This window comes from Hipposideros armiger, unplaced genomic scaffold (genome assembly GCF_001890085.2).
Source record: "Hipposideros armiger isolate ML-2016 unplaced genomic scaffold, ASM189008v1 scaffold_15, whole genome shotgun sequence".
NCBI lineage: Eukaryota > Metazoa > Chordata > Mammalia > Chiroptera > Hipposideridae > Hipposideros > Hipposideros armiger.
Window position 1 is genome coordinate 3,433,813 of NW_017731365.1, and position 12,060 is coordinate 3,445,872.

Consider the following 12,060-nt stretch of genomic DNA (forward strand, 5'->3'; position numbering starts at 1 on the left):
ATCACCAGAAATAATTTTTTATGACCTACCTATAGTGCAGGGCAAAGTTCTAATTGCTGAACATGTGCTCTCCCTGCAATTACCTTCTGAAGCCCCAAGGTGGCTTACCTCTTTCTTAGCTCAGAATGTCATACATACCTCATTTTCCCCCTTCTACCCTTGGACCTCTCATGTATGTGGGGTTCCCATGCATATGTATGTAATTGTATTGTGTCATTTTCTCTTGCTAACCTGTCTCATGTCTATTAGATTATTAGACCAGCTGAAAAATCCTTGAGGGTAGAGGAAAGTTTCTTCCTCCCCCCAACCTGTAGCCTGTCCCCCATTTTTGTGGGGGAAGGGGGAGATGGGTGATACATCCATTAAGGGAATTTCCATGTCCTTGTCTTTGGGCATCACTGTCCTCGATGGAAGTCTCCAGGTAAAAGACAAGGGGCAAAATCCGTGGGTCACTCATTAAAACCCCAAAGGCCTCCTCTAGAGTCCCATCTTGGGTGGTTTATTTAGATCAGTTTGTGGTGTTCTGCAGGCCAACTCTCTCAGGGGCTACAAGTGACCATATGTGGCCAATAAGTTGGTTTTTGAAAAGGCAGCCTGAAGGAGAAGCTGCTGTCTTGGGACGGCAGTTACACCTTCCCAGGAAGGCCCGGGTGCCGGTCCCTGCCTGGCCAGCAGGCGACGCGCACGCGCCACGGACCCCAGGGAGAGGCGTGCGCGCGGCGGGCAGCGGGGCCGCGCACGCAGGGTCCTGGGAGCCATTTCCGGGCGGGGAGGGGCGGGGTCGCCCTGGAGGGGCGGGGCCGCCCGCGTCCGACCTCTAATCTCAGCTGCGGCAGAGGGAGCCCGAGCCCCGTCACTCACAAAGTGGTCTTGCGGGGAAGAGGACAGTGGCGGGTGGCGAGTGTCCAAAGGAAGAAGTGGGGACGCTGGTTCCGGGCTGAGGAGGTGGAAGGGGTCACGGCTACGGAGGAAGGAGGAGGGTCAGGGCTGGGGAGGAGGGCTGCGGGTTTGGAGTGGGAGGAGAGTCGGGACTGAGTGGAAAGCGGTCCCGGCGCGGGAAACGAGAGGAGGGTCGGGACTGGGGGCGGGAGGGTGGTCCTGGGTGGGAGGAGTGAGGAGAGGAGGAAGGGCCGGGCGGGACTGTGGGGCTAGCAGATGCTGGGCGAGATCGGGTTCGGGCAGAAGGTGGGGGCGCTGAGCACCCGAGGTCTGAGTGAGTGCAAGGTTCGCGAGTGGATGGGGGAGGGCACCAGGGCCGACAGGGAACGGGATCTGAAACTCCACTCCCACGACGGGGTAGGAATGGGTTGGGGCCGGCAGGATGTGCTGATCCTTCGCCAGAGAGGAAAGGGTTCTAGGGAGGGAGGGATGAAGTCGAGAGCAAGGCCAGCCTCTTTCTAAAGGGAGTCCGGGGAAGGCTGCATCCTGGGGGCGGGCTCTCTTCTGCGTCCGACGCTCCGCGGGGTTGGATTGAATGGGCCAGGCTCCGGGGCTCCGGGCCTTAGTCCGGAGAGAGTTGGGCGTCGCCCTGGTATTTACCTGGGGGCCTTGCTTTGTGGGAGGCTGGTTCTGGATTCGTTCGGTCTGCTGTAGGAGGGAAGCATAAAGCCAGCCAGGGTTCTGATTCGCCGGTTTGGGGTGCTGGGGGTGGAGTGTGATATCTGGGAGTGAAATCCGAGCTCTCAAAGGAGGGAGAGAACCATTTCTTGATTCTCTGTCGAATCTAGGCGGCCAACGCGATAGTTCAAAGCTTTAGAAGAGAAGTAAACAAACCTGGTTCCTTTTTGCAGAGGGGAGGCCCTGAAAGTGCGGCTGGAAGAGGAAGATGCCCAGTACGGACCTACTGATGTTGGTGAGTTTTTTCCACAATCCTCCTTGTTGTAAGGCACTTGTGCCTTATGTTTTATTTTTAGTCCAAAGGATCCAAGTGTGTAGATTTCACCTCTGATGCTTGCTTGCTTTTGGTAGCTGAGCGTTTCTGGCACCTTTATTTTGGGCTTAGTGATTAAGAATGGATAAATGCGTTCAATATATGAATATATATGTTTAATATACATGAAGAAGAATCTTTTTCAAAATTCTTGTAGTTGGTTTTAATCTCTCCCCATACTACCAGAGCAGTTTTAAAACTTGTATTTTACATTTTATCTGGTTCTATCGTATATCAGTTTAAAAGTGTTTGTCTCCCAGACTATATTCCGGGGAAGACAGATATCATGTTTGTATAGAGATGAATAAACATCTATCATGGTGCTCTGTATATAGTAAGTGATTAACAAAATGCTTGTTGAATCAGAGAGTTGGTAGCTGTCACTGGGAAGTTGGCAAAAACTAATAATAGTGAGGCTTTCTTATACTAGATGCTGACTTCCTACAGTGGCAAAACCTGTAAGGTTTCTGGGAGGGATAAAGATGGAAACTAAGTTGTGATGAATTCTGGTTTGAGGTGGGGAGCAAGGATGATTTTAGAATCATAGATAAATACTTGGTTTATCTACAGATCCTGATGGCGATTTCACCTAAAATAGTTTCTTGCCTCAAATTTCATGTATTATCAATAGATAAATTGCTTTATGTAATTTTAAATTTTTATTACAAAAGCAGTATGTTAGAAAAATAGGAAATTATAAATAAGCAAAAGGAAGCAGCCCCTAATAATTCCACTACTCAGGGATAACCACTGTTAGCACTGGAGGGTTATGCAGAATGATTTGTAAGAATTGGCAATTTCTGTTTTTCCTCGTAGATCAGTATGTTAATATAAATTAAGATCACAGTAGGTAATAGGATGGATATACCTCTGTGCCCAGAGATGTGCTTATTACTTCTTGGGCCTGTGGGTTCCCTTTAATAGCCTGAGCAGTGAGTGCTTTAATTCAGAATATTAACTTTGGAATCAGTTTTGTTTTGAGGTATTTCTCTAGCTGTTGCTACTACTTTTCACTTCCTCATTTGATTATGTAGAATGTTTAGGGGTGTTGGCTTTGCTTGTTGGTGTAGGGAATTAATTCACATGAAAAACCACTGGTCTTCGAGAATCATCCCTCTCTGAAGACACCATACATGTTGGTTGAAGTACTTAAACTGGAAAAGTTGGCATTCCTTTCTTAACTGTACTCTGCTATTTGAGGCTAAATGGTAAAAAACCAATGACCAGAGCTGAGTTCTCAATGTGGGCACTAAACCATTATGATTTGAGTGCAAGGTGTTTCTCTAGCTACTTTATATGATGTGTAAGACATGTTCTTGGCCCTCTAGGAAAAAAGAATCCCAGTTAATAAAAACATAACTTCCATGCAGGGAAGTGTATAATAGAGTCTCAGAATTAGAAACAATCTTAGAAGTCCTATGATGCAACTTCTTATTTATGTTGTACATGAATGCTTTTTAGAATATCTCTGATAAATGGATATCCAGCCATCCATCCTTTCTGCTTGGGGGAGTGAGATGGTCATAAGCTAGGACACAATACAGGGTGGATTCAAGAACAATAATATAAGTCCAATAGCTAACATTTATTGAGCATATATTACATGTTAGGTGCAGAAATAGATACTCTACACACTTGGTTAATTTTCACAAAAATCTTTTGGAAAATATGCTGGTATCCTCCTTTTATAGTTGAAAAACTAGACTTAGAGAGGGTACCACAGCCATGAAGTGGTGAAGCCACATATTAACCACAGATGACCTGACTTGGGTCATACTCACGGAATAGGACAGAGGTTGTTGAACTTTGTAACTGATGGGACAGCGTTTGTGTAGAACAGAAGGGGTGGGATAGCTCTACCCTCTAGGGGGCGTTTTGGAATTGTGTGTTTAGGTATTTGTTTTCTATAGTCTTGTCTGAAAACACATGTTTTATTATACAAACCTTCTTGTTTATTTTCTTTTATATTGCAGTTAGGGCGTTATATTGAAATTTTAAAGGTTATGTCTATAGGTATAATGTTATAATCTTTGAATTTCATTTTAGAATAATATAGGGCATTATAAAATATTTGTTATACAAAGAGGGCATTTGGTTTGATAAGGTTGAAAACCACTTGTGAGGACAGTATGTTATGATGATAAAATTTGAAGATCAACTGGAGTCCATATATGATAAACCTTGCATTTCAGAATAAGGGGCTTGGGCTGTCAGCCCTCAGCGTGTTAACTGCCCTTGATTTTGCCCTCATTTGATGAGGGTGGCTTGCCTGCCGTTTTCTGTTTGCTCATATATGACATGTCATGGGCTGTAATATTTTCCACCTATGTCTCAGAGAGAATAAAATGAGTGAGTGTATTCATCTGAGAATTGCCATGCTTTCTGAGGGAATTCAAGTCAGGCAATTTTTTAATCACTCTTTCTCCATTTTTACAACCATTCTTTTCATCTGTATTCTCCTTAAGCGAGGGCTGCAAGTTGCCAAATACTTGTAACTATTAAGAAGGTACTTTATAAAACTCAGTCTACTCCTTAGGTGGTTTTTCTCTTTTTTCCATCCAAATGAGTGAATCAAGGTTACTATTTGCACCATGGTAAGCTGGTTGGGGTTTGAGTGATAATTGTTTGTCTAGGGCTGAGGTTCTCGACCAGAGGCGATTTTGCCCCCCAAGGACATTTGGCAATGTCTGGAGATATTTTTTTTTTTTAAGATTTTTATTGGGGAATTGGGGGGATGGGAACAGTGCTGGGGAATTGGGGGAAGGGGAACAGACAAGTTGTTGTCGTTTTGTTCTTCAGTCTAGTTGTGGAGGACGTTGCTTCACTGGCCCAAATTGGCACCATCATTGCGCTCTTCCCGGGCGAGGCAGATCAGTCGCCGGCTTCTGGACAGCCACTCACTGCGGCTGCTGGCTGCTCATGCTGGCTGCTGGCTACACACGGTAGCCCATGGCAACCCACTGCCACAGGGGCTACAGCCTCTGCCGTCGCCAGCCCAGTTCCAGGTTGAGCTGTTGTTCAGCATCTTAGCTGTGGAGGGCAGTGTCACTGGCCCTCATATGTGGGATCCGAACCGGGGCCCTCTGGCGTCCCAAGCCAGTTCTTAACCATCGCGCCACTCGCCCGGCCCTGGAGATATTTTTGATTGTCACACTTGAGGAGTGCTAGAGGTCAGGGATACAATTAAACACCCTACTATGCACACAGTTTCCCACAACCGAAGAATTTTCTGGCCTAAAATGGCAGTAGTGCCCAGGTTGAGAAACCCTGGTGTAGGGTTCCTTAACATACGAGTAGATAATGGTATCTGTATAGCCTAGGCATTCATACGAGTGGGGAATGAGTCTTTTCTTTGAGTTTAATGGGTCTGTTGTAGTGTTACTTGGGGTTATTTTGCCCGTAGATCAAGTCCTACTGCTTTGGAATATATATAGGAGAGTGTATAGCATGGTCTTCTAGTAGAGTAACATTCTTAAGAAATGCTTTCCTCTGCAACATTTTTGCAGCATTCTTCATGATTTGGACACGATAAGCCTGTTTCCGTTTTGCTTTTCAGGTTCAAAACTCGAATCTTTCCAGATCTTAGACTTTATCTTTGACCCCTAAATTTTTTTTAGGGATGCTTTCTTTATGCATCTCAGTTGCGATTTAAGCAGTAAACTGAAAGATCGACATGAAAAACTCATTTCTATTGTTTGAATCCAGTGTCTTATTTGTAGGATTGTCTAGGTACAGCGGTTCTCAACCTGTGGGTCGCGACCCCTTTGGGGGTTGAACGACCCTTTCACAGGGGACGCCTAAGACCATCGGAAAACAAAAAGATATTTACATTACGATTCATAACAGTAACAAAATTACAGTTATAGAGTAGCAACGAAAATAATTTTATGGTTGGGGGTCACCACAACATCAGGAACTGTATTAAGGGGTCGCGGCATTAGGAAGGTTGAGAACCGCTGGTCTAGGAGAAAGGGAGAATTCATTAGGACTGATCGGGCGTATAAAATTTTGTTAGCAATTTGAGTGGCCATTGTAGGATGAGCACTGTATTTGGCATTGTTTCAATCTTATAAATAAAGCAAAACTATAATAACAAGTATGATAATTTCTGCGCCTTTAATCTAAAGAAAAGGGGAGTTATAAACAGATAACCCCCAAACCCCAGTATTTGTCTTGACTTTGCTGTCTTTCTGTCAGGAATTTTTAGTAACATTTCCCTTCTTAATTAGGTTTTGTCCAATCTAATATTCCATAGAGTTTGAACACAGCAGCGGTGGCAGAAGTGGGAATCAGCGTGGGATTAAGAATTTTCCATAGGGACTTGATTTGTAGTGAATCAGTCCATATTTGGAAACATACAGAGGAACCCAATTACTGAGAGAGAAACCGTGCTGTGGGGTCAGGGGAGATAGGAGCCATCTGGGAAGGCAGCAAGTAGTTCGTTGGGTATATCCGTTATCTCCTGGCACACTCCAACAGTGTGATTGATGAGATGCAGGGGCTATGTACAAAGCTGGGCAGGGCTAAGGAAGACCAACGGGGGATGATGAAACAACTCAGCTAAGAGGCATTCTCGCTCTTAGGCCTGAAGGAACCAGGAAGGGGAGTAGTTTCTGGAACCTTGAGAGAGCTTTCTGAAGGACAGGGTAACCTGTAGGACCGTAGCCACTGCCAAGCAGTGGCCTAGCAGAAAAGGAATCAAGAGGACTAAATACCTCAGACTCTTTCTTTTCCTACCCTGTGATCCCACGGTGGAGCCTCTTATTGATCAAACCCAACTGGGAAGCAGAGGAGGAGGGAGGCTGGATGATCTAATTCACAGGAGGTAGCCCCATGAGGCACACAGCAGAGTTGGAGAAGGTTGGTGGAGGACCTGGAGGCGCAAAGGTCCTTTAGCATACTGAAGTCAAGGTCAAGGTAGTTATGAAGGGCTCAGTGAGAAGGTAGTATCTGAGCAGCCTCTGGACTATTATAGAAAAGGAATGTTCTCACTGATAACAGAAGGATCGACTCAGAGACCATGTGTTGCCACAGCTTTGGCAAGCCCAGAGCTGCTTTGTTCCGGTAGCAGCCCTAGAATCATCACTGCCTAACCTGCCTTTAGAAAGCCTGCAGTCCAGCTCCCCTTGCTGGGGAGGGACCCCTTCCCCAGGTCCCTGCCAGCAGTGGGTGTGGAATACTCTCTCAGGGAGCTCTTCCCGTTGTAGGACAGCTTTAACTGTTAGAAAGTTTCTTATTTGTCCAGATCACTGAATGTATCCGTTTTGATTAGGTTTGGCTGTATATAAAAGAAAAATCTAAAGTAATAGACAGTTTTAAAACATAGAAACCTTTAAAGTAAGAGGAATCCAGAGGAGTCAGTTTATGATGGAAACGGCCATTCCTAGGTGTTTGAGGAAGTTCCAGCACGCACGGTGCACCCCCGCCTGGTCCAGGCGAGCGGCTCTGAGCCGGGGCTGTCAGGTCCGTGCTTTCTTCAGCAGGAAGCGGAGGGAAGAAGATGGGCTTGCTTCCCTCTCAACTAAAAATGTCTTCATGTGAAATTGATGACTCTACAGAAAGTGTAGGAAGCACGTATCTACATTTTAAAGAATAACAATAAAGAAAAAAATCCTCTACCTACCACCCAGTTCAAGAAATAGAACATTGACCTCCCCCAACCCCACGTGCCCCACCCTGATTACACCTCCTTCCCTTCACTCTAGGGGTAACTGCTATCCTTTGCTGTTTAAAAAAAACAAAACATTGTGTTGCCATCTATGTATGCGACCCTAAATTTAGATTTATTTATTTTGTAACTTGATATACATGGATTTATATAGGTTTTTTTGTGATTTTCCTGTTGCTCAGTATTTGTGAAATGCATTCACGTTGCTGCATGTAGTTTAGTTCTTTCATTGTCATCACTGTGTGGTGAGTCATTGTATGACCGCCACAGTTTATTTCTCCATCTCACTGATGGTGGACATTTGGGTTGTTCCGATTTTGAACATTATGGTTATGAACTTTCGTGTGTATGGCAAGTGATCACAAATGTAAGGATTTTTCTTGGATTTATGCCTAGGAGTGGAATTGTTGAATTGTAAAGGCTGTCCATTCTTAACTTTACTAGATAATGCCAAACTTTTCTAAATAGGTTGATACAATTTATACTCCTATACATATACAACTGGTAAATGAGAGTTCTTGTTCCCACACAGCCTGACAAACTTGATATTTATAAGGCTTTTTTTTTTTTGTCAATTTGATAGGAATGAAATCTAGTTTTCATATGCATTTCCCTGATTACTAGTGTGGCCTTTTAAATGTTTATTGACTATTTGGATTTCCGGTTTTATGGGCGCCTCTTCAAGTCTTATGCCTTATCAATTATTTATCTATTTCTCCTGGTAGTTCTGTTGAATTTTGTTGTATATATTTTGAGATTTTTTTACTAGGTTCATACAGAGTTAACATTGTTACTTCTTACCTAGTAAGTTGTGCTTTTTATCTAATAATGCTTTTTCAGTTAGAGTAATACAACTACATGAGCTTTTTGTCATGAAATAGGCCAACTAAATGTTTGATGAATGAATGACTTGCCTGTTACACAGGCAGAAACTGCAGAACAGTTGTAGCCCATTGTTCTGGTGCACTGTTACTATATGTGTCCTGTTATCCCATGAAGTGAGTAAATCACTTTTGAATTAAAAAAATGATAGTAACATTTTTTTGAGGTATAACTTGCATAAAGGGCATGAATCTTAAGTGTACAGGTCAATAAATATTTGCGTGTGGATATACGGTACTCACTGCCCCGATCAAGACTGAAAAATGTCCAGTATCCCAGCAAGTTCCTCATATCCCTCCCAGTTGATACCCACCAAAGGTTACCATTCTCACTATTGGTTAGTTTTGCTGATTTTTGAACTTTTTATCAATACAGTTTATCTTTTGTGTAACCAACTGAGCCACTCGGCTAGCCCGTAAAACCCCATTTTTAACAGTTAATTCCAAGACTAAAATCATAATCCTCTGGAACTCTTTGGAATCCCAAAGTAGTGGTTTCTGTTGTGGTAAATTTAGACTTTGTGCTCAGTGTTGGAGAGACCTTCTCTGGAAACTTTTTCCAAAAGGGATGCATCCATCCTATCTTGAGTTCCAGTCTTAATGGTACTGAGTCTTTGAGACAGTTGAGGCAAATAGAAAATTCTGTTTTCTAACTTCAATAGGAAGGAGTCTCAGAAAACCCTGAGCATGCCATGGCGTACCTGCTCCTTGTCCAGCTGTATCGCAGCAAGGGTGGAAGGAAGCCCAGGGTTACATGTTAGAAATCTCCAGCCCTTTTTAATGAACTCAGGATTTCAGATGCTTTCCCAAGAGTCATGGCTGTAGCAGTCCACAGCAGTCTGCGTGAGTGACTGAAATCAGGCTTCTGATCTGTAATACATGGTAGCCGATGTAATGTTTTGTAGGTCAAGGGTCACTTGCAGCCTTCTGATTAGAGTTTTGAAGGCAGAGTTGACAACATCTGTCTAACAAAACTCAGGAGCAGCTCATTATTAACGTGTATTTTATTACCATCACCTGTAAGAAAATACAACATAGGCATAAATCAAACTACTGAAAATCTCTCCCAGCTCTACCTCCTTGTGACTGGGACATTCCTAAGGTTATTTCTCTCACTGCTCACTGAAGACGAAAGGAAAACGTTTATCATCAGAGAATTCAGATTCATTAAATATTTAGTGTTTCTTATCTTATGCAGTCATTTTCTTATTACCTTGCCACCTTTAATCTGCACAACAACCCTGTGAGTGGATGGTGCATCTTTTTGTCTTGTGAACTTATTCTTGAATTAGAACAATGGCATCTGTTTTTGCAGATGAGCAAGATCAGCTGCATAGGGGTTCAATAATGTGCCGAAGGTCACTCAGGTTGTAAATGAAAGCTAAAATTAGACTCTCAGCCTTTGATTACCAGCCCAGACCTCCTAGGACACCACAGCTGCCTAAAGAACGGCATTAACACGACGCAGAGAGTCCCCAGGAGTAGTGATGAGTGGTCAGTTGAGGACAATACTCAGAAATCTCTGTCCTTGTCAGATATCTGGGGTAGTGGCTTGAGCGTGTGCTTATGAATTGCTAAAGGAAAAACAGTGTTTTTAAAAAGTTTCATCATTTTAGCACTTAGTAATTCTGTGTATAGACTCTTCAAAATACATACCTTTAAACAATAATGACCCTCTTTGTCTAGATTATATAATTGTGCTTCAAATTTCTACGTTATTAGATACTTTTGGTTGCTTTATTTGAGTCCAAAGCTTTACTTTCTGGAATTGCAAAGTTTCTGCTATCTTTGGCCCATTTGGAAACTATTTTTAGAAAGGCATTTATTTATTTTTTTAAAGAAAGCCTGTGAATCCAAACAATCCTAGGTAGTTGGTCTTAGCTGAGCGAATATTTGGTGACCATAAATGGAATTGCTCCATCATAGTGCTTTTTTTTTTTAAAGTATACAATTCAGAGGTTTTTAGTATATTCACGGAGTTGTGAAACTGTCACCACAGTCACTTTTAGAACATTTTCAGAAGAAGCCCCATACTTATTAGCAGTTACATCCTTATGTCCTCTCAATCCCCCTAGCCCTAGGCAAACATTAAACAACTTTTATCTATAGAATTTCCTTATTCAGAACATTTCATATAAATGGAATCATAGAGTATGTGGTTTTCATGATTGGCTTTTTTCACTTACCATGTTTTCAAGGTTCATCCATGTTGTAGCATAAATCAGGACTTCATTTCTTTTTATTATAGTCATAAGGCTTTTCCTGGAGTATTTTAAGTAATGGCTATATCCAATAGTGTTTCTATTTTGTTTTTACTTACAGGGAACGTAGGGGTCTTGGGTTACAAATAATAGACTAGTTTGCCATGTTAAGGCCACTTGTAGGATTCGTTTTAGAGAAGGGTTATTATGTGGAATATGGACCCCAATGAATGGCCTTCAGGCTGTCTTGAACCCTTTATAATTATTTACAAGATTTTATGTTCCCAAGCATATTTTTTTGACGGAAGTTTAGGGGACTGAGAAGATTTAGCTTTTGTTAAAAGATAATTTTCAAATGAAGGTAAAATCATGACAATCATACAGATATAAAATGTACACACATTAAAGATTTTGTTTTAGTCAGAATGAAGAATCCAGGAAGATGTTATAATCAGTTTAAAGGAGAAGTCCAAAGAACAGACACATTTATCGATCAGGAATATTAAAATATTGAACCGGCCAGACCCTGTTTGTTCGATCAGGAGGCAAAATTAGTTTCTTCCATAGTGGAGGAGGGAAGCTATTTGAACCTCTACTGGACATGGCAGATTTTGCCTTTTTATAGATGAAGATTAGTTTGTATTGCCATCGATTATCTATGACTTTCAGAGTTGTAAAATAACTTCTATATAATCATAATCAGATAACCCAGAGGGATGTCCTAGATGAAGCATAATTTTCCATTGGAAATACACATTATTTTTTCTTTTTAATTTTTAAAATTTTTACTTTATTGTTTTAATTTTTTTATTTAAGATTTTTTATTAGGGAATTAGGGGGAGGGGAACAGTGTTGGGGAATTGGGGAAGGGGACCCAGCCAAGTTGTTGTCTTTCAGTCTTAGTTGTGGAAGGTGCAGCAAACTCAGCTCCAAGTCCAGTTGCGCTGCTCAGCTCAAGAACTAATGTGTTTGATTAGTTGCGGGTGGGCACAGACACCATCCCATGTGGGAGTCGAACCAGCAGCCTTGTTGTTAAGAGCTCACGCTCTATCCCCTGAGCCACCCAGATGCTAGCTCAGCTCAAGGTGCCGAGTTCAGTCTTTAGTTACCGGCGGGCATAGCCCACCATCTCGAACAGGCAACCTTGTTGTTAGGAGCATGTGCTCTCATGAGCTGAGCCATCCTGCCACCTTTGGCAGCTCATTGGCAGCTCAACTCGGGCTCAGCTCACCTGCCCATGTGGGAATCGAACCAGTGACCCTGTTGCTCAGAGCCCGCACTCTTTTTTTTTTAAAGATTTTTATTGGGGAATTGGGGGATGGGAACAGTGCTGGGGAATTGGGGGAAGGGGAACAGACAAGTTGCTGTTGTTTTGTTCTT

At 42.7% G+C, this 12,060-nt stretch overlaps 1 protein-coding gene across 5 annotated transcripts in view; it reads left to right on the plus strand.

Moving 5' to 3' along the window:
- Positions 1-804: 804 nt before the first annotated feature.
- The window catches only part of SGPL1 (sphingosine-1-phosphate lyase 1), a 55,304-nt gene continuing 44,048 nt past the window's right edge, over positions 805-12,060 (plus strand). Inside the window, exons 1-2 of one of the 5 annotated variants that reach the window (XM_019625281.1) lie at positions 805-980; positions 1,791-1,852. In XM_019625281.1, coding sequence (XP_019480826.1) covers positions 1,826-1,852 — 27 coding nt within the window. In that variant the 5' untranslated portion in view covers positions 805-980; positions 1,791-1,825. Of the gene's footprint in view, positions 981-1,052; positions 1,072-1,194; positions 1,214-1,378; positions 1,532-1,790; positions 1,853-12,060 lie in introns of those variants that run through there. The other 4 variants (XM_019625271.1, XM_019625304.1, XM_019625295.1 and 1 more) reach the window with 4 other exon arrangements.